This window comes from Bos indicus x Bos taurus, chromosome 18 (genome assembly GCF_003369695.1).
Source record: "Bos indicus x Bos taurus breed Angus x Brahman F1 hybrid chromosome 18, Bos_hybrid_MaternalHap_v2.0, whole genome shotgun sequence".
In the NCBI taxonomy this organism is placed as follows: domain Eukaryota; kingdom Metazoa; phylum Chordata; class Mammalia; order Artiodactyla; family Bovidae; genus Bos; species Bos indicus x Bos taurus.
This window is the reverse complement of record NC_040093.1, coordinates 57,150,781-57,173,849: the sequence shown is the minus strand read 5'-3', so window position 1 is coordinate 57,173,849 and position 23,069 is coordinate 57,150,781. Positions and strand designations below refer to the sequence as shown.

Genomic DNA, 23,069 nt, shown 5'->3' with positions numbered 1-23,069 from the left:
AATCTCACTGGGGCTTCCAGAAATGTTGCAGAAACCAGTACTCTAGAAACCAAGCACCACACTCGGAGAGTTGGAGAACTCAGGTTTTTCATGCTAGTGGCCCCAGAGGAGTAACACTCTAAGCTCTGAGCCCCTAACAAAGGGGTTATAGAGTTTTTATACACAGAAAGGCATGATTAAGCATGTTTGTAGGGACTTAGCTATTGCAACCACTCCAGTACTCTTGCCTGGAAAATCCCATGGACGGAGGAGCCTGGTGGGCTGCAGTCCCTGGGGTCGCTAAAGAGTCAGACATGACTGACCGACTTCACTTTCACTTTTCACTTTCATGCATTGGAGAAGGAAATGGCAACCCATTCCAGTGTTCTTGCCTGGAGAATCCCAGGGACGGGGGAGCCTGGTGGGCTGCTGTCTATGAAGTTGCACAGAGTCGGATAGACTGAAGCGACTTAGCAGCAGCAGCTATTGCAAAGAGCAGGACAAGAGTGAGTGAGATAAGCTCCAGTTACTAGTATTATGAGTCCCCACTTTCTGAGACTACGTGACCTACATGATCCAGACTTTGCAAGGAGCAAGCTGAGTTACAGAGGCAGAAGGAGCAGGAGGTTATGTAAAATTTTAACTTTTCCTCTTCAAGAACGCTGGAGTGGGTTGCCATTTCCTTCTCAAGGGGATCTTCCTGACCCAGGGATCAAACCTGCGCCTCCTGCATTCTTTACTGCTGAGCTACCAGGGAACTAGGGGTTGCCTAACTCCCTGATGGAATGTCACAGTTTACTCTCTTTGGATTTCAGCAACTGATCCCTTCCTTTGCCCCTTAGGCCTAGAATAGGGATCCTGACTTTTATATGCCCGGGCGTATTTCACTGCCTTTTGACTCTTCTCACGTCCATTACTGGCTTTCCTTCCAATCGCCCAATTTGCCATCTCTTTACCCAAGATATCCTGCCTTACAGAGCAGCAAATACAACAGATGTCCACTATACTTCTAAGAAATGTTCATTCTACAATTATTATTTGATTAAACACACAATTTACTAAATGACATCTCTTGGTCATGACTGCTGGGTCTCCATGTTTTTTTGTCCAACAATAACTTCATTTAATAATAACTCAGCAACAAGGTGCTTTCTAGAAATTTTTCCTAGCACAGGACTTGTCTGCACTGCAGGTGCAGAAACACAGGGAGCCCACAGAGCCCATGCAGATCAGGGAGTCATGACTTGAACCACAGAGAAAAGAAGCCAAGTCATAAAGCACGAAGAGCAGTGGAGATCTGGAAGAGGCATGCATTCCAAACAGGCTAAGATTACCATAGCCCTTGTGCGGAGACCACAGAGGAGATGAGGGTTTATGGAAATCATCACCATCTTCCATCCTCCTGAATTAAAAACAATGACAGGAACCGCAAGCCAAGACAACAAATATCAGCATAGCCAAACAATGATATATTTATCAGGAATGGGTAAAGTCCATACTGCTAGCCATGGACTTGGAGTTTCCCACCAGACTTTAAGTGCCTTGAGGGCAGGGACTGGATTGATCTCTACCCCCAGCGTCCAGGCCTGTGTGAAGCAGAGAGAAGCTGAGAGAACTCATGAGTGGACTCTTTGGCTGGGGCTAGCTTCTAAAGGCGTTGTTAATCAGCTCCGAGACTGGGTATAGAGAAAACTCCACTTTGGGTGCCATTGTCCCCTGGGGATAAGCTTCATCTCTGGCTGCAGCTGGGGAGCCAACACAAAGATGGACATGGAGAGTTGCCCCTGGGCAGGGCGTCCCCTTGGCACTAAGCAAGGAAGTTCTAGTGTAGAAAGTATAACCACAGATAGAGGTTCACGGTTGAATTTAATCAAGCAGATAACTGAAGGGACTCAGACATCAGGGACGGTCACCCTGCCCCATTAGGTCAAGACATCGTGTGCTTAAGTCCCTATGTGATCCCTTGTAGTAGGTCCATTCATGGCCTCCAGAGTGTTTGCAAATCCTCAAGTTCATCTTTCTCCAAGTGAAGGTGCAGTATTGTTCTCCACCCTGCTTTCCACCAAAACATGTAAGAGTCCTGTCTCCTTAATCACTCACTCTCAAACCCACACCCTTCCATACACAAATCGTAGTAAGCTTTCCAGAAAATTCAGGTGTCTTTTGCCATAGCAGAATGGTAGATATTGGATTGCCCTATTCTATTCTTGTTTATATCTTACTTTTTATTGAGCTATAAATTCACATACCGTATAATTCACCCTTTCAAGTGTACAAGTGGATTTTAGTATACTCATAAGGCCATCCAACTGTCACTACTATCTAATCTCCAATTTTCAATAACCCCCAAAAGAAAGCTGGAACCACTAGTAGACTGTTCTCTTCTGAAAATGTTGCTTAGTCATTTCTGCCAGCTTGACTTCTCGACCTCCTGACATGTTGCTTTCCATCACCTCCACCTCTGTCTCTTTGGGGAGTCACTCCTCCTTTCCACTAGTGTTTTTAGGTAGAAGGGAATAGTACAAGGCAGTGCTGTCCAATGGAAATATCATGCAAGCCACATAAGTACTTTGTGGTAGCTCATTGGTAAAGAATCTGCCTAACAATGCAGGAGACACAGGAGATGGGGGTTTGATCCCTGGGTTGGGAAGATCTCTTGGAGGAGGAAATGGCAACCCACTCCTGCCTGGGAAAGAAAATCCCATAGACAGAGGAGCCTCGCAGGCTATATAGGGTCCATGGGGTTGCAAAGAGCTGGACATGACAGAGTATTCACACATGCATACTACATAAGTAATTTAGACTTTTTTAGTAGTCACATTTAAAAAGAAATGAAAAATAAACAGGTAAAATGAATGTTAATCATGTATTTAATTGAACATAGTATATTAAAAATGTTATCACTTCAATATGTAATCTGTGTAAAAGTTATTAATGAGGTACTTTTCCTTGTACCACATTTTTGGTGATTTGTTTGTATGTTACTTCCTTGAAGAAGCCTGCTCCCTTAAGCCTGGCCCCTCCTTTCTGCCTCAGTTACTCATCGCACAGCACTCATTTAGACCCTCTGTAACACTTACCACAGTGCATCATTTTTTTTCTTATATCATGCAGGTAATGTCTATATCCCACACAGGACTGTGAACTTTGTGAGGATGGTGGTATAATCTGAATTATATTCTCCCTGAATTCATATGTTGAAACCCTAGTCCCCCTGCCCCCCACACTGTGATGGTGTTTGGAGATGGAGGCTTTGGGGGGTGACTAGGTTTAGATGAGTTCATGAGGGTGGGACTCTCATGATGGGATCGGTATCTTTATAAGAAGAGGTTGCCAGGTGGTCTAGTGGCTAATATTCTGCACTCCCAACGCAGGGGCCTGGGTTCAATCCCTGGCCAAGGAACTAGGTCTTGCATGCTGCAACAAAGATGGAAGACTCTGTGTGCCATGGCTAAGACCCAGTGGAGCCAAATAAATAAATAAATAAATATTAAAAAAAAATAAGAAGAGATGCCAGAGAACTCTCTTTCTCTCTCTGTCATGTGAGGAAACAGTGAAGAGGTCTGCAGTGGACTTCCTTGCAGAGGGCCAGGGAGATCGCTTTCACCAGAAGCTGCTCATGTTTGCACCCTGGTCTCTGATTTCTGCCCTCCAGAACTGTGGGAGAATGGATTTCTGTGGTTGAAAGACCATCCAGTCTATGCTATTTTGTTATGGCAGCCCGAGCTGACTAATACAGGTGGAGTTCACGTTTTCTTTTGCACTTAAAGATTTGTTTTTATTTCCTTTATTCCCAGTTGTTTCAAATCAATATTCTTCTTGGACATTATGGTTCCATGCCTTTCTTGGTGCTCATACAAGTGTATATACCTTCCTAGTATCTCACGGGCTCTTTCACAATAAAGTTATCACACTATACTTCTTCACAGGCAAATTAGCAATGCATTTTGGATATTTCTGTATGAATACTGATCTGTCTTTTCCTTTCCTTTCTTTTTTAAAATTAATAATTTTTATTGGAGCATAGTTGCTTTACGATATTTTGTTAGTTTCTACTGTACAGCAAAGTGAACCAGCTCCACGCATGCATATATCCCCTCTTTTTGGATTTCCTTCCCATTTAGGTCACCATAGAGCACTGAGTAGAATTCCCTGAACTATACAGTAAGTTCTCTATTTTATACACAGTATCAATAGTTCACATGTGTCAGTCAGACAAGGATCACATTGATCTTCCTCACCAGTATATCCCAAGTGCCTAAGCATAGTGCCTGGCACATAGTATGATCTCAGTAAAAACTTGGCAAATGAATGACTAAATAGATATTGATGTCAAAAATCATTAAGGTGTAGCAATAGCTTCGGTAGCTTAGGCAAGTCACTTGGAATAGTGTCCCCTGGGAACTTTTCTTTCTGGGAATTGTCACCAAAATGGGAGATGATCCCCCTGGAAGTGGCCCACACAACACAAATGAGTTTTACTCATAGTGTTGTTCAGGCAACAAATGCTGAAACTTGATTCTTTTGTCTGTGAGATGGGGATAAATGGATTGACCCCAAGAGCCATGTGTTCATTCAACAAATACAGAGCCCCCAGGGTATGCCAGGCACTGTCCTAGGGGCTAGAGATTCAACAGGTCACATAGCAAAGTTCTTGCCTTCTCTCAATTTGCATTTTATTGGGGGAGACAAATATTTAAAAATTAACATACCAATATGTCATACAATGTCAGGTAGTGGTAGGAACAATGAAGAAAGTTACCAAGATATCCTAGTTTAAGGGGTGTCGTACAGTGTCTCAAATTGGTAGCCTTTTAAATGGCTTTATAAATGGTAGCCTTTTATATCACTCATTATTCAAGGTATGATTTACTACACAGTATCTAAAGTGACCCTTTCAAAATTGAAGTCAGTTCATGTCTTTCCTTTGTTTAAAGCTTTGTAATGCCATTTCATCACACTTAGAGTAAAAGCCAAAGTCATCGCCATGGTTTAAAGCAAGGTTTTGGTGGTCCAGTGGCCAAGACTCTGTGCTTCCAATGCAGGGGGCCCAGGTTTGATCCCGGTCGGAGAACTAGATCACATATGCTGCAACGAAGAATTCGTATGCCACAGTGAAGACCAGGCACAGGCAAACAAATAAATAAAGCAGGGCTTCTCTACCTGGGCACCTTGATGCTGGGCTTGGGTACTTCCCTGATGTGTCACCCTGTACGCTGTAGGATATTAAAGAGCATCCTTAGACCCTGGCGTCCAATGAGATACCAGTAGCACCACACAACCATGACAACAAAAAATGTCTCCAGATATTGTTAGATGTCCCCTGGAGTGGAGGCCAAATCACCCCAGTTGAGAGCCGTTGGCTTAATGGCCCCACATGAACTGGCCTTGAACCACTGCTCTGATTCACCTCCTGTTGCTCCCTTCCTCACTCATTCCCCTGTGGTCACAATGGCCTCCTTGTTCTTCCTCTAACAGTTATGTCCCCAAGAGCCTTTGTACCGACTCTTCTCTGTGCCTGTAGTTTTCCCTGGGAAGACTGTTCACCTGCTCCTGCTCAGAGGTGCCTTCCCTGACCTCCATATAGAACCCGGCGTCCTCCTCTCTGGTCACAGCACTTGTTGGCTCTTAATACCATATGCATTTGTTCGTGTGTTTGTTGAATGTATCCCATGTCCACCTATAACATACGGCCCATGGGACTGGGACTTGGATGGCTTTGTGTACTGCTGTACCCTCATGGAGAGTGCATAGCACACAGTTGTCATTGTTGTTTAGTTGTTAAGTTGTGTCTGACTCCTTGTGACCCCACTGACAGTAGCCCACCAGGCTCCTCTGTCCATGGGATTTCCCAGGCAAGAATACTGGAGTGGGTTGCCATTGCCTTCTCTGGGGGACCTTCCTGACCCAGGGGTCGAACCCGAGTCTCCTGCATTGCAGGGAGTTTCTTTGCCACTGAGCCACCAGGGAGGCCTGACAGCACCTTGTAGGCACTTAATAAATAGCTTAATAAATATTCTCAAAGAGATGGGAGAATCTCTTTGAGAAATCTGTATGCAGGTCAAGAAGCAACAGGTAGAACTGGACATGGAACAACAGATTGGTTCCAAATTGGGAAAGGAGTACATCAAGGCTGTATACCATCACTCTGTTTATTTAACTTATATGCAGAGTACCTCATGCAAAATGTCAGGCTGGATGAAACACAAGCAATTAAGACTGCTGGAGAAATATCAATAATCTCAGATATGCAGATGACACCACCATTATGGCAGAAAGTGAAGAAGAGCTAAAGAGTCTCTTGATGAAAGAGGAGAGTGAAAACGTTGGCTTAAAACTCAACATTCAGAAAATTAAGATCATGGTATCTGGTTCCATCACTTCATGGCAACTAGATGGGGAAACAATGGAAACAGTGAGAGACTTTATTTTGGGGGGCTCCCAAATCACTACAGATGGTGATTAGAGCCATGAAATTAAAAGACATTTTCTCCTTGGAAGAAAAGCTGTGGCGGATTCATTTTGATATTTGGCAAAACTAATACAATTATGTAAAGTTTAAAAATAAAATTAGAGGAAAAAAAAAAAAAAAGAAAAGCTATGACCAACCTAGACAGCACATTGAAAAGCAGAGACATTACTTTACCAAAAAAGGTCTGTCTAGTCAAATCTATGGTTTTTCCAGTAGTCATGTATGGATGTGAGAGTTGGACTGTAAAGAAAGCTGAGCACCAAAGAATTGATGCTTTTGAACTGTGGTGTTGGAGAAAACTCTTGTGAGTCCCTTGGACTGCAAGGAGATTCAATTAGTCCATCCTAAAGGAAATCAGTCCTGAATATTCATTGGAAGGACTGATGCTGAAGTTGAAGCACCCAAACTTTGGCCACTTGATGTGAAGAATGGACTCGTTGGAAAAGACCCTGATGCTGGGAAAGATGGAATGCAGGAGGAGAAGGGGATGACCGAGGATGGGTGGATGGCATCACCGACTCAATGGACATGAGTTTGAGTAAATTGCGGGAGTTGGTGATGGACAGAGAAGTCCGGCGTGCTGTAGTCCATGGTGTCACAAAGAGTCAGACATGACTGAGTGACTGAACGGAACTGAACAAATAGCTGTTAAAAAAAATAGCTATTGAAAGAATGAACAAATGCATGCATATTAGAAGGATAGGCAGGAACACACAGGATAGGAAAAGCAGGACATGTGTGGGATGTTGAAGAATACAAAGTAGAGCCTGATCTTGGGCTTGGCTGGATGTGAACAAATTAAAGAGATTACTGAAACCCAAGCAGGATACTTCATCCATCACTTATCAGACAAGAGGAGCCAGAGGAGGTTTGTAAGTCAGTGAGAAATACGATGGTAAGGATGCAGTAGAAATCAGAAACCTGACTCCAACTAGAAAACAGTGGGGTGAAAGCCTGGATCCAACTAGAAAATAACACAATGCTTTGTGTGTGAGTGGGGACAGCAAATACCTTCCTCTCTTGTGCTGTCTCTGGCTGGTTAGGAGCGTGTGGTGAGGGAGTGGGTCCTGTGGGAGAGTGTGCTTTGATTGAATGAGGTCCATGGTGGCATCAGAGTGGGGTGGTGGCAGGGACATCAAGGGTTCTGCACCTCTGTTGGGAGGTGTAAGTCGAGTGCAGAGAAAAAGAGAGCGAACTGGGCAGTCAGGCAAGAAAAGGAAATTTATTAGAGGGAAAAGAGGGTGACTGGCTCTTAAGGAGAACCAGAATTCTCCCTTTCTGATGGAGTCCTTCTTATACACCACCTAGGGAAAATTCTCTGAAGGGATGGTCACGTAGCCGGAGGTCTGGAATCTGGTGGTCTTGCAGCTTTGAGAAGACAGGCACCAGTGAGATAACAGGATGCCATTTGGGCAATTGGGTCGGCCTCACAGATTGCTGTGATTTATTCTTTGTTTTCGAGGTTGACATAACGAGCCATCTTATCAATGAGACCCCATGCAGGCCCTATCAGGAGGAACTAGGTCATTGGCAGTGATGGCTAACGAAAGAGAAAGAGAAATTCTGTAGGTCACAGATCTCTTGGGTTTCCAGTATTTGAGTCCAGTTTGGCAGGTAGCATCTTGCACCATTAGATGTTAGAAGCAACCTAGTGAGTTTTTGGCCATGTGTTGGCAAGAAGGACATCCTGTCAGTCAGGAGGCACCTTTGCTGTGAAAGAAACTAACAGAAACATTGTTAAGACAGCCCGTGGTAGATGAAATGATAGATAAAGATAGGGAGGAGGAAGTGAGCCACCCCAGTACAATGGGGCGATTTAGTGATATCTCCAGGTAGTTTCCCCTTCTTTGTGTAACGTTAATCTTAAGTAAATTTACTTTTAAAATAGTAGTCTGCTATTTTTTTTTAATGGAGTTGCTTAACGTGTTTTTACAAGTGTTACCTTGTTTGTAGCCTTTCTTATGAAATAAGTGGTTGGAACCTCTTTTTAAAAAATTCCACTAACCCAGAGGGAGGGTATGGGGAGGGAGGAGGGAGGAGGGTTCAGGATGGGGAACACAGGTATACCTGTGGCGGATTCATTTCGATGTTTGGCAAAACTAACACAATATTGTAAAGTTTAAAAATAAAATAAAATTAAAAAAAAAATTCCACTAACCAAACCACATGAAAACAAATGAGGATGAACAAAAGAATCCAGCCTCCAAAAGGAATAACGGATGGCTCCATTTACTTAAAGTGAAAATACCTGATCTACTGTTAGATGCCAGAATAATGGTGGCTTCTGGGGTGGGGATCACTGGAGGAAGGCCCCAGGGGGATTTCTGGTGAGCTAGTGAAGCTCTGGGTCTGGATGTGGGTGCTGGCTGCACGAGTGGATTCACTCTGTGAAAATTCATCAACATATAAAAAGTCAAAAAATAAGGAAGTTTCCCTGTAATGTACATAACAGACTGGTAGTCTCAAAACTTATTGCCTTAAGTAAGTCCATCAGATGAAAGATACACTAGTCATTGGTCAACAAAGATTGGCTATGGATCGTAGCCAATGATGAGTAGGGAAAAAAAACCCTGTGCTTTAGAATCTAATGATTTTCATTGCGCCTCTGCTCTTGTTAGTTTAGTGATAGTGGGAACTTTATATTCTTTGAAGTTTGGTTTAAAGAAACTTTATATTCTTTCACCTATAAAATCAGAATAAAAAATATACTTTGACAGGAGCCAACTGAAAGAGCTCAAAATAATTTAAGCTGGAATAATTTGAGCACTAAGATAAAGTATTGGATTATAACCCAAAGTATAAAATTAATATTCCTGAGTCCATAAAGATAAAAATAAATTAATAAATGAGGGAAAAGAGACAAATCTCCCATGTACAAGAGTTCCAAATAATTTATGTAGGTATTAATACATAGAGGCTTCCTTCCGAAGAGTATAGTATGGAAGAGGGGGTGGATAAAGAGTAACTTCATAGCGGACAAATTTCCCCACTTTACTTCATCCAGGTGATCAAAGGCAACGTCAACATTCATGTCTTGTTGCTTGTTTGTCCTCTTAATACAATGTGATGAAAATGGCCCTGTATCTGTGATCTCCTTTCCCAAGCTCATAACCCCAGCCAGAACATAAGAAAAACATCAGACAAATTTCACCAGAGGGGCATCCTAAAATACAGTTGACTGTGCGTGTGTGCAATATACTTGTGTGCTCAGTCGTGTTCCACTCTCTGTGACCCCATGGACTGTAGCGACCCAGTCCCCTGTGTCCAGGGGATTTTCCAGGCAAGAATACTGGAGTGGGTTGCCATTTCCTTCTCCAAGGGAGACTTGGGTTCCATCCCTGAGTCGGGAGGATCCCCTAGAGAAGGGCATGGCAACCCACTGCAATATTCTTGTCTGGAGAATCCAGTGGACAAAGGAGCCTGGTGGGCTACAGTCCATGGGGTTGCAAAGAGTTGGACATGACGGAGCTACTAACACAGACTTTGTACAGCAGATACCAATACAACACTGTAAAGCGGTTATCCTCCAATTAAGCAAAAAAGCTCTAGCTAATTCCCAGGGGTTCACCACCCAACATCACTATCTTTTAAGAGTGCCAAAGTCAACACAGGTAGTGTCAATGGTATAACTGTCAAGTGTTTTCTCTTCCTGGATTAGAAGCTGAGCCTTGTATGGCTCTCAGGGAATTATTAGGTACCTTACAGTTTTATTATGTGTCTACCATTTTATTGCACCTTAATCTATTTTATAGGGACCAGGCAGGGTCAACATGAGGGTGGCAATCTGGTGGAGTGCTTAAATTTCAAACAAGGGTGGGGAAAGTCTTTTCCTCCCTAGTTTTCCACAGTTTTACAGATAAATAACTCTAGACCCAGATGACCTTTGTAAGTGGGACAAAGTGTGGCAGGTATGTTGGGTTCAAAAGGCTGCAGAGGTGGGGCGGGTCACAGTGGTGAAGGCAGTGGGCGATAGAGGTGCACATGTGCAATAGGAAGTGGGAACCCTGGACCTGAGAGCGTGGGGGGAGGGGAGTCGGGGGACGGGGGAGGGCGGTGGGGACGGTGGACAGGGAGTGGCAGGGGGCAGCTTTGGGATCCTCAGCTTCAGCACACGAGTTCCTCGTAAGAACGCAGGCCCACAGTTGGCCTATATTCTGGTTAATCAAGAGAAACCACCGATCTGGGTTTTCAGGTGGCATTCTTGAATTTTAGCCTTTGTTTAAATTTTTAAGAAATACACTGTATGGGCCAAGCAAAACACATATTCAGATAGTGTCCTCTTATTTGATACACAACAGGTCCTCCATTTGTGTTTGTCTATACCACTCAGTTCAGTTCAGTCGCTCAGTCGTGTCCGACTCTTTGCGACCCCATGAACTGCAGGCACGCCAGGCCTCTGTCCATCACCAACTCCCAGAGTCTACCCAAACCCATGTCCATGGAGTCGGTGATGCCATCCAACCATCTCATCCTGTGTCATCCCCTTCTCCTCCTGCCCTCAATCTTTCCCAGCATCAGGGTCTTCTCAAATGAGTCAGCTCTTCCCATTATGTGGCCAAAGTATCGGAGTTTCAGCTTCAACATCAGTCCTTCCAATGAAGAGAAGTGAAAGTCCACTATGAGAATGGGCCCTGGCACCTCTGAAGAGGCCCACCCCCTGAGAAACTCTGTTTTAAGCTGCTGTTGTTCAAAGATATTGACAAAGGGGAGACTTCAAGGAGCTTTAGGGAAGGAGAGTCTAGGAGAGATGAGACCGCTGGCAGAAAGCACAGTACTTGGCCAATTCATTATTGTGGTTAGAATGTCTGTGATGATCTTCTGAGATAAGAACTCAAAATCCTTTGGTTCTAGGAACCAGAAGTAGCCAATGAAAGGAGTAGCATGGGTTTAAAACAAACAGAAACGCAGTTGCTATTTATTTAACACCTGGGTAGCAACTGCCATGTGGCAGGCTCTGTTGCAATTACTCTAGTATATAAAATCATTTAATCTTTCGGACAATCTTATGAGGCAGGTCCTAGTATCATCTCACTTTATAGATAAGGAAACTGAGGCACAGAGAGGTAAATTGACTGGCCAAAGTCACACAGCTTGAAAGTAGCAGAGCCAGGATTTGGACCCAGGGATCCTGGCTCCAAAATCCAGGCTCCAATCATGTTTTTCTTTGCTGCATTTTCATGGGGAGAATTTTATCTAGTAGTGAAAAATGATGACTTATGGTTTTGCAGACTGTGGAAATAGCTAAAACTGGTTTCAGTTCAGTCACTCAGTCGTGTCCGACTCTTTGCGACCCCATGAATTGCAGCACGCCAGTCCTCCCTGTCCGTCACCAACTCCCGGAGTTCACCCAAACCCATGTCCATCGAGTTAGTGATGCCATCCAACCATCTCATCCTCTGTTGTCCCCTTCTCCTCCTGCCTTCAATCTTTCCCAGCATCGGGGGCTTTTCACATGGGTCAGCTCTTCACATCAGGTGGCCAAAGTATTGGCATTTCAGCTTCAACATCAGTCCCTCCAATGAACACCCAGGACTGATCTCCTTTAGAATGGACTGGTTGGGTCTCCTTGCAGTCCAAGGGACTTTCAAGAGTCCTCTCCAGCACCACAATTTAAAAGCATCAATTCTTCGGCGCTCAGCTTCCTTTATAGTCCAACTCTCACATCCATACATGACCACTGGAAAAACCATAAGCCTTGACTAGACGGACCTTTGTTGGTAAAGTAATGTCTCTGCTTTTTAATATGCTGTCTTAGTTGGTCATCACTTTCCTTCCAAGGAGTAAGTGTCTTTTAATTTCATGGCTGCAGTCACCATCTGCAGTGATTTTAGAGCCCAGAAAAATAAAGTCAGCCACTGTTTCCCCATCTATTTGCCATGAAGTGATGGGACCGGATGCCATGATCTTAGTTTTCTGAATGTTGAACTTTAAGCCAAGTTTTTCATTCTCCTCTTTCACTTTCATCAAGAGGCTCTTTAGTTCTTCTTTGCTTTTTGCCATAAGGGTGGTGTCATCCGTATATCTATAATACTAATTTAAAAATTAGTTGTCAAATCACATGTGTACTATAATTATAGTTGTTAAAGAACAGTGTATAGGAAAAAAAGCCTGGAAGAAAAAGCAAGAAAGTTATAAAACTTATGCTAGATTGGTGGTGTTATGGGTAACTTCTTTTGTTTATCCTGATGTTGCTCTTAAAGTTTTATTACTTATATGATGTTTTAATACTGTCTAGAAAAAATTGGTAGCTCAGGGGTAAAGAATCTACCTGCCAATGCAGATGTGGGTTTGACTCCTGAGAGGAGATACCCTGCAGAAGGAAATGGTAACCCACTTCTGTATTCTTGCCGTGGACAAAGGAGCCCGGCAGGAGCCTCCCAGTCCACGGGGTTGCAAAGAGCCGGACACAACTGAGTGACTAAACAATAACAACAACAACAAAGAAATCATTTACAGTGTTGCAAATTCTTCCGTCTTCATCCTTTTCTGAATGCAGCTTCCGAGGAACCAGCTTGTGTCCAAGAGCACATGCTGTTAGTCTTGACAGGCGTGTTTCATTCAGGGGACCTAGCCTTAAAGAACTCCAGAACTTGAGTTATTCACAACTTGCCGACGACTTGACCCAACAAATGATGAGCTATGTTTCTATTCACCAGCTCCATACGGCAATAGCATAAATCCACTTACAGTTAGCCCACCAGCTCAGAAACTATCATTCTTAACTCTTCTGAGTTAAAGTGATTCACATTTCCGTTTTTCACACAAATTGAGAGACTTTATTAATATTTTAGAATAAATCATAATTTCACATTCACTCCAGTTTTGCAAAAATGAGACTCTAGTACTTGTTGCTTGCTCCAAGCTGATGATTTTCCAGGCCACTAGAGACAGAATGATCTCAAAGGGCATAGCTTAAAACCACCCCCAGCAATTCCTACACCCTCTCTTGGGGTAGGCATCCAACTCCACAGGTGTTTGTTAGGACTTAGAGGCTAGGAACCCTCGATACTAGTGACATAAGACTCTCTGCGTTTTTAAGGCATTAAGGCCAGTGGCCTCTTAAATGCCCATTTAGCCAACACATGCTTTTTTGTGTGTAATTTTTTGGCTGTGCTGTGTAGCATGTCGGATCTTAGTTCCGCCACCAGGGATTGAAGTCTCTCTCCCTGGATTGGAAGTGGACAGTCTTAACCACTGGACTGCTGGAGAAGTCCCCAACACACGCCTTTTATTGATCAGCTACTATATGCTAGGCCCTGTGCTCTGGAAGAATAGAATATTTTATATTCCAGATGTTTATTTATCAACCCCTGCCTGGGTTTCAACCTACCTCTGCCATGTCCAGCTAAATGACTTAACCCTTCTGTGTTTCAGTTTCCTCCTCCATAGAGTGATGATAGTAAAATGACTTATCTCCCAGGGTGGGTGGAGTTAATATGTGTGAAGCTGGATGGGTCTTGGTAAGCATTCGAGTCACACTAGGTTTGATAATTTTCAGAGGCTGGTGGTTTAGTTGCTCGGTTGGCTGCAACTCTTTATGACCCCATGGACTGTAGCCCACCAGGCTCCTCTGTCATGGGATTTTCCAGGCAAGAATACTGGAGCAGGTTGCCATTTCCTTCTCCAGGGGATCATCCTGACCCAGGGATTGAACCTGAGTCTCCTGCATTGCAGGCGAATTCTTTACCAACTGAGCTACTGATGGGTTGGTTATGAAACATTTTGCCTTTCCACAAAGTGCTAGTTGCTCAGTTGTGTCTGACTCTTTGTGTCTAAGCTCATGGACTGTAACTTACCAGGTTCCTCTGTCCATGGAATTCTTCAGGCAAGAATACTGGAGTGGGTTGCCATTCCCTTCTCCAGGGGATCTTCCTAACCCAGGGATTAAACCTGGGTCTCCTGTATTGCAGGCAGATTCTTTATCAGGGAGCCACGAGGGAAAGTAGCTTTCACAAAGGCCCCTGCCTTGTCTTTGGGTTTCTGGAGTGCACAAGGGTTACTCTATCTTGAAAGGGAGCGGCTCTCCAGCCACCTACATTCTCAAGGCCCTCTAGCCCCTGCCTGGCCCTAAGACACCAGGGTTAGCATAGCCTGATCGTTCACACAGCAGATCAGAAATGATATCTGGGTTAGAGCCACAATACTGGTAACAGTCACGTATGATATGCTGGGCTTTGTGCAGAACATTCTCTGTCTTGTTGACTTCCAAGATCAGCCTAGGAGGGAGGAACCGTTATAACCCCACTTCCCAGATGAATAAGTGGAGGCTCTGTACTACTTTATGTAATGTTACCCAAGGCTCAGACATGGCAGAGGCAGAATCAAGCAGGCAGAGTCTTAACCAAGATGTTTAGCTATCAGTAGAGGTGAACTTCCTATCTACCAAGATCATGCATGTAAACACCTGAAATTCAGGAAGAATGTCATGTACCTAGTATTATTTTTTTTAAAAGATCTATTATAGTAATTCCAGGCATTGTTAAGCACATCACAAATCATAACTGATGTAGGCACCGTTATCAAGTCCATTTTAGAGATGAGGAAGCTGAGGCACAGAGAGGTTAAATAACTCAAGCAGGGTTGCAGAGGTCGGGGGCCAAGTTCACAACCAAGCCCAATTTACCTTGATTCGTGGACCTAACATTCTGGGTTCCTAGGCAGTATTACTCTTGCCTGGAAAATCTCATGGATGGAGGAGCCTGGTAGGCTGCAGTCCATGGGGTCGCTAAGAGTCGGGCACGACTAGGCGACTTTACTTTCACTTTTCACTTTCATGCATTGGAGAAGGAAATGGCAACCCACTCCAGTATTCTTGCCTGGAGAATCCCAGGGACAGAGGAGCCTAGTGGGCTGCCGTCTATGGGGTCACACAGAGTTGGACACGACTGAAGTGACTTAGCAGCAGCAGCAGGCAGTATTATTCTTTATACCATTGGACTTTACTTTCACCACCAGTTCAGTTCAGTTCAGTCACTCAGTCATGTCTGAGTCTTTGTGATCCCATGGACTGCAGCACACCAGGCCTCCCTGCCAACTCCCAGAGTTTGCTCAAACTCATGTCCATTGAGTGGGTGATGCCATCCAACCATCTCATCCTCTGTCATCTCCTTCTCCTCCTTCCTTCAATCTTTCTCAGCATCAGGGTCTTTTCCAATGACTCAGTTCTTTGCATCACGTGGCCAAAGTATTGGCGTTTCAGCTTCAGCATCAGTCCTTCCAATGAATATTCAGGACTGATTTGCTTAAGGATTGACTGGTTGGATCTCCTTGCAGTCAAGGGACTCTCAAGAGTCTTCTCCAACACCACAGTTCAAAAGCGTCAATTCTCTGGTGCTCATCTTTCTTTATAATCCAGCTCTCACACCCATACATGACGACTGGAAAAACCATAACTTTGACTACACGGACCTTTGTCAGCAAAGTAATGTCTCTGCTTTTCAATGTGCTATCTAGGGTTGGTGTAACTTTTCTTCCAAGGACCAAGTGTCTTTTGATTTCAAGGTTGCAGTCACCATATGCAGTGATTTTGGAGCTCCCCCAAATAAAGTCTCTCATTGTTCCTATTGTTTCCCCATCTATTTACCATGAAGTGATGGGACTGGATGCCATGACCATAGTTTTCTGAAAGTTGAGTTTTGAGTCCACTTTTTCACTCTCCTCTTTCACTTTCATCAAGAGGCTCTTTAGTTCACCACCAGATACACCACAACTGAGCATCATTTCCACTTTGGCCCAGCCTCTTCATTCCTTCTGGGGCTATTAGTACTGGCCCTCCACTCTTCCCCAGTAGTGTATCAGACACCTTGGGTGTGCTTATCTTCCAGTGTCTTATCTGTTTGCCTTTTCATACTGTTCATGGGGTTCTTGCAGTAAGCGTACTAGGTTGGTTTGCCATTTCCTCCTCCAGCGGACCACGTTTTGTCAGAACTCTTCATTATGACCCGTCCAACTTGGGTGGCCTTGCATGGCGTGGCCATAGCTTCACTGAGTTATGCAAGCCTCTTCACCATAACAAGACTGTGATCCATGAAGGGGTTTTAAAAATTAACTAATTAACCTTGGCTGCATCAGGTCTTAGTTGAGGCATGTGGGAGGTTCACTGTGTCATAGAGGATCTTTTGCTGCAGTGCACAGATTCTCTAGTTGTGGCCCAAGGGCTTTGTGGTCCTGCAATATGTGGGATCTTAGTTCCCTGACCAGGGATTGAACCTGCAACCCTTGCATTGCAAGATGTATTCTTAACCACTGGATCACTAGGGAAGTCCCTCCGGGGAGGTGTTGTTAGCTTTAAAGTCAGATATCTTTTCTAATCACTTGCATATTGATCCTTGAGTTGATTGTCGGTGTGCTCTCTGATTTCCTGAACTTTCTGATTTTTAGGGGCATGCCTAACTGTAGCCCCCAGATGCTGACAAGGCAGTTCTTTCAGGGTTTACAGGACAGACCACCTGGCACAGCCAATGTGAATATGATCTCTTATCTTTAGAGCTGTAGAGACTTAGTAATTGTTAAACATTTATTCTGGTATGGCTCAAAGGGTGAGTTTATGTCCACGATGTCTTCATCTTAAAATTTCAGATATCTCTATTTTGTACTTGTGGGTATAAACCAAATTTCTACAGCCCATAATACACTCCAAGTGGGTGGGGTAGACTCGAATCTCAAATTCTGAGATTTTGCCCCCATCCCCACGCTCTGCTGATGCCCAGCCGTGTGTTGCAGGAAGTGGGGGCCCCACCCCCTAACGTCAGGGGCTGGAAGTGAACCGTTGTTGGGGCACAGGGTGTGGACGAAGACCACAGTTGGGAGAGCGTGTCTCAGCTGAGCACTTTGGATTAGTCTCCTTAATTTCCAACATGGAAGAAACTTACATCAATACTCTGAATCCTGAAAAGCTGTTATGATGCCCTTATGATAAAAACCACCAGATCAGAGCCTGCAGGTTTCCTTATCAGTTTATCAAGTGCAGAAAGAATCATCTTGATGTCGCAAACTGACGACTTGTCCCTTCAATGCTCGCCGTCAGGTTCCTTGGGCTGAAATCAGTCATCACATCTCAAGCTGTGATGACAACAGCTGTATTGAGCAGGGTGTAGTCAACCAAAGCAGGAACCTTGGGCAAGAGACTGGCTGAGAGCACAAGGCAGTGCCCTCCTTGCCTAAGACTGGGATAAAGGTTTGTGGGGACAGACCAGCACCCCGTTTGTCTGGGGCACGGCCAACTTCTGTGGCACTGCAAGCAACATTGGAGAAGGCAATGGCACCCCACTCCAGTACTCTTGCCTGGAAAATCCCATGGACGGAGGAGCCTGGTGGGCTGCAGTCCATGGGGTCTCTAAGAGTCGAACACAACTGAGTGACTTCACTTTCACTTTTCACTTTCATGCATTGGAGAAGGAAATGGCAACCCACTCCAGTGTTCTTGCCTGGAGAATCCCGGGGACGGCGGAGCCTGGTGGGCTGCTGTCTATGGGGTCGCACAGAATCCAACACGACTGAAGTGACTTAGCAGTAGCAGCAGCAGCAGCAGCAGCAGCAAGCAACATAGGAACAGAAGAGTAACCTGGCTTCAGGCATGCACTTTCCCAAGTCTCTGCCGTATGTTCTGCCATGGAAAAACAATGGAACAATAGTAACAATATTCACAGTAACAATAGTTAATCAATTGTCAGACCCTGGAAGACTCTTGGTTCTTCCTGCTACAGTAGGTTCTTCACTTTTTTCTCCTAAGCTAATTATAGAAGGATAAACTGTGACTTTCACACTGACAAGTACTTCTCCCCGCCACTCTGAGTCCTTACTCATTTGATGCAAGAAAGAAGCCTCGTGCTCAGAAGAACTGTTTCAAATAAACCATCATTGTAGATAGCTTGATAATTTGGTTAAGTGCCTGCATCCCAAGATCAGAATTCATATCCCGTTCCACATTAATGACACAGAACTATCTAAATTTACCTTAAGTTCAGTTCATTTCAGTCACTCAGTCGTGTCTGACTCTTTGCAACCCCATGGACTGCAGCATGCCAGGCCTCCCTGTCCATCACCAACTTCCAGAGCTTGCTCACACTCACGTCCATTGAGTTGGTGATGCCTTCCAACTGTCTCGTCCTCTGTCATCCCCTTCTCCTCCTGCCTTCAGTCTTTCCCAGCATCAGGGTCTTTTCCAGTTCTTCACATCAGATGGCCAAAGTATTGGAGTTTCAGCATCAGTCCTTCCAATGAATATTCAGGACTGAATTCCTTTAGGATAGACTGCTTGGATCTCCTGGCAGTCCAAGGGACTCTCAAGAATCTTCTCCAACACCACAATTCAAAAGCATCAATTCTTCAGGGCTCAGCTTTCTTTATAGTCCAACTTTCACACCCATACAAGACTAGTGGAAAAACCATAGCTTTGACTAGATGGACCTTTGTTGGCAAAGTAATGTCTCTGCTTTTTAATGTGCTGTCTAACTTGGTCATAGCTTTTCTTCCAAGGAGCAAACATCTTTTAATTTCATGGCTGCAGTCATCATCTGCAGTGATTTTGGAGCCCCCCAAAATAAAGTCTCTCACTATTTCCATTGTTTCCCCATCTAGTTGCCATGAAGTGATGGGACCAGATGTCATGAACTTAGTTTTTTGAATGTTGAGTTTTAAGCCAACTTTTTCACTCCTTTTTCACTTTCATCAAGAGGTTCTTTAGTTCTTGTTCACTTTCTGCCATAAGGGTGGTATCATCTGCATATCTGAGGTTATTGATATTTATCTGGGCAATCTTGATTCCAGCTTGTGCTTCATCCAGCCCAGTGTTTCTCATGATGTATGTATGTATGTATTCTATGCATGTAAATTAAATAAGCAGGGTGACAATGTACAGCTTTGATGTACTCCTTTCCCTATTTGGAACCAATCCATTGTTCCATGTCCAGTTCTAACTGTTGCTTCTTGACCTGCATACAGATTTCTCAGGAGGCAGGTCAGGTGGTCTGGTATTCCCATCTTTTAAACAATTTTCCACAGTTTGTTGTGATCCACACAAAGACTTTGGTGTAGTCAATAAAGCAGAAGTAGATGGTTTTCTGGAACTCTCTTGCTTTTTCTATGATCCAACAGATGTTGGAAATTTGATCTTTGGTTCCTCTGCCTTTTCTAAATCCAGCTTGAACATCTGGAAGTTCACAGTTCATGTATTGCTGAAGCCTGGCTTGGAGAATTTTGAGCATTACTTTACTAGCATGTGAGATGAGTGCAATTGTGCGGTAGTTTGAGCATTCTTTGGCATTCCCTTTCTTTGGGATTGGAATGAAAACTGACCTTTTCCAGTCCTGTGGCTACTGCTGAGTTTTCCAAATTTGCTGGCATGTTGAGTGCAATGCTTTCACAGCATCATCTTTCAGGATTTGAAATAGCTCAACTGGAATTCCATCACCTCCACTAGCTTTGTTTGTAGTGATGCTTCACTACAAAGTAAGGCCCACTTAACTTCACATTCCAGGATGTCTGGCTCTAGGTGAGTGATCACACCATTGTGATTACCTGGGTAGTGAAGATCTTTTTTGTATAGTTCTGTATATTCTTGCCACCTCTTCTTAATATCTTCTGCTTATGTTAGGTCCATACCATTTCTGTCCTTTATTGTGCCCATCTTTGCATGAAGTGTCCCCTTGGCATCTCTAATTTTTCTGAAAAAATCTCTAGTCTTTCCCATTCTATTATTTTTCTCTATTTCTTTGCATTGATCACTGAGGAAAGCTTTCTTATCTCTCCTTGCTATTCTTTGGAACTCTGCATTCAAATGGGTGTATCTTTCCTTTTCTTCTTTGCTTTTAGCTTCTCTTCTTTTCGCAGCTGTCTGTAAGGCCTCCACAGACAACCATTTTGTCTTTTTGCATTTCTTTTTCTTGGAGATAGTCTTGATCACTGCCTCCTGTACAATGTCATGACCCTCTGTCCATAGTTCTTCAGGCATTCTGTCTATCAGATCTAATCCCTTGAATCTATTTCTCACTTCCACTGTGTAATTGTAAGGGATGTGATTTAGATCATACCTGAATGGTCTAGTGGTTTTCCCTACTTTCTTCAATTTAAGTCTGAAGTTTGCAATAAGGAATTCATGATCTGATCCAGTCAGCTCCCGGTCTTATTTTTGCTGACTGTATAGAGCATCTCCATCTTTGGCTGCAAAGAATATCAATTTGATTTCGGTATTGACCATCTGGTGATGTCCATCTGTAGAGTCTTCTCTTGTGTTGTTGGAAGATGGTGTTTGATATGACCAGTGGATTCTCTTGACAAAATTGTGTTAGCCTTTGACCTGCTTCGTTTTGTACTCCAAGGCCAAATTTGCCCATTACTCCAGGTGTTTCTTGACTTCCTACTTTTGCATTCCAGTACCCTATAATGAAAAGGACATCTTTTTTTGATGACTATAACTCAGATGACCATTATATCTATTACTGTGGGCAAGAATCCCTTAGAAGAAATGGAGTAGCCATTGTAGTCAACAAAAGAGTCCGAAATGCAGTACTTGGATGCAATCTCAAAAATGACAGAATGATCTCTGTTGGTTTCCAAGGCAAACCATTCAATATCATGGTAATCTAAGTCTATGCCCCAACCAGTAATGCTGAAGAAGCTGAAGTTCAACAGTTCTATCAAGACCTACAACACCTTCTAGAACTAAGACCCAAAAAGTTACCTTAAAGAATCCAACTAAAGCAAGCAAGCAATTTGGATTGGAAAAAGTAACTGTGTATTTGTGTTCTCTGAAGCACACGGGCCAAATTCCTTCTAGCATTTACAGGAATGGACCGTTTCTGATTAGTGAAAAAAAAAATTCTGAGATTAGACATATGTTTTGCATATGATCTTATCCTCTGGTTTCACAAAGCAATGCCCTTAGGGATTTCTATCTGGTTTCTGTTGCAGGCGTCTTCCCAGGGTTCAGTGGTTTGGGAGAAGGCCATGGCTAGGGGCAAGCTTTCAAGGAGGTGAGAAGGGCAGGTGGCTAGGAGTCTTCATCTTTCATAATTCATAAGGAATTGGACCCTGTAGGTAGCCCCTTCTATTGTCCTCGGTCCACTTTGAAGCAGGACCTGACATTTTGTTATAGCTTTAAAAAGAAAAACCAACTCCAACTTGTTAGTTTGTAATGAAAATTTTACTGAAGACTGTATGGAGGTTATTACAGCAAACACTACACGTAGAGATGAGTGAAAAAGCTTCTGTCAGATGTCTTTTTCTCTGCTACATTCTTTGACCACCTGGACCCCTTCCCTTCATCAGCATTTCTCTTTCCATTTATGTCCCCACCTCAAATTCTTCCTCATCTCCTTTTTTTTAATAAAGAGAAATTTGTCTGTTGTGGCTTCTCTGCCCATTTTCCACTTAGCAAAGGAGAAAACTTCCTCAAGACCCACTCTCTACACAGAACATGGACCATCATAAACAGCATGCAGTGAGTTTTTCTTCAATAATTTCTCCTGCCATTTTAGTCTGAGCCCATTTTGTATTGCTTTGGCCCCTTGCAGGTTGTGATTCTGGGTTTGGCCATGGTTTGGCCAAGTATCTGGACGAGCTGGGCTTCACTGTATTTGCCGGAGTTCTGGATGAACAGGGGTCTGGAGCAGAGGAATTACGAAGAACCTGCTCCAAGAATCTCTCTGTGCTCCAGCTGAACATCACCAACACGCAGGAGATAAAAGCGGCCTACAGCAAAGTGAAGGAGAAGCTGCAGAACAAAGGTACTGCCTTCAGCTACCTGTGCCCTCGACTGCCCTCCATCCTCCTTGCAAATGACCAGCACTGGTTCTAGCCTCTAATTACCACTTCCCTCTAGTCTCAGATGGCATCTGGAGACACCTGCACTGAGCCCCTACCCCTTGCTGGGACCTCTTGCAGATATGAAGACATTGGGAAGGAGTCAGGCATGGTCCTTCCTCAGAACTTACAGAATTCTCCATCTCATTCCCTCCAACCTCTGCTCAGTCACTCTCCTGTTACTTGCTGCCCCTCCACATGTCTTTCCTCTTACTGATACTAACATGTATTAGACTTGAAGTAGCTTCATAATGGAGAAGGCAATGGCAACCCACTCCAGTGTTCTTGCCTGGAGAATCCCAGGGACTGGGGAGCCTGGTGGGCTGCCATCTCTGGGGTTGCACAGAGTCGGACACGACTGAAGCGACTTAGCAGTAGCAGCAGCAGCTTCATAATGGCTGTCTTTCTTAGCCCCTGCCTTTCTCTTCCTCTCCCTTCACAGCCAGGCTCTTTGGAACCCTGCTGCCCAGTTTTCACTTCTTGACACATCTCCCTAAATGGTCTAGCCACGGGGATCAGTCTGTATTATCTTGAACACCAAGCTCTTAACTTCTCTGCAGTGTTTGAATGTGTTGATTACCCTCCCCTCCTTGGGCTTTGGGGGTCTCCAGCCACATCTTGCCCTCTAAGTTCTCTGATCATTCTTTCTGCTTCTCTTATATGAACCTCCTTCCTCTGCCCACCATGCCAGTCCCCTAAGTGTGAGTGTTACTGAGGGCTCTGTCCCCAGACCCCACTCCAAGTTTCCTGGGCTATCCTGTTTCCCTTCCTACACCAGGAATTTTCACCTGGGAAGTGTCTTAAAATACCTATGTGT

The 23,069-nt window shown here is 44.0% G+C and overlaps 1 protein-coding gene and 1 pseudogene across 1 annotated transcript in view; both read left to right on the top strand.

Moving 5' to 3' along the window:
* HSD17B2 (hydroxysteroid 17-beta dehydrogenase 2) overlaps window positions 1-23,069 on the top strand; it is a 90,014-nt gene that overhangs the window by 38,648 nt on the left and 28,297 nt on the right. The window contains exon 2 of the mRNA XM_027513938.1: window positions 21,964-22,176. Within this exon, the coding sequence (XP_027369739.1) occupies window positions 21,964-22,176 (213 nt within the window). The remainder of the gene's footprint in view (window positions 1-21,963; window positions 22,177-23,069) is intronic.
* LOC113875779 lies at window positions 17,308-21,427 on the top strand (annotated as a pseudogene).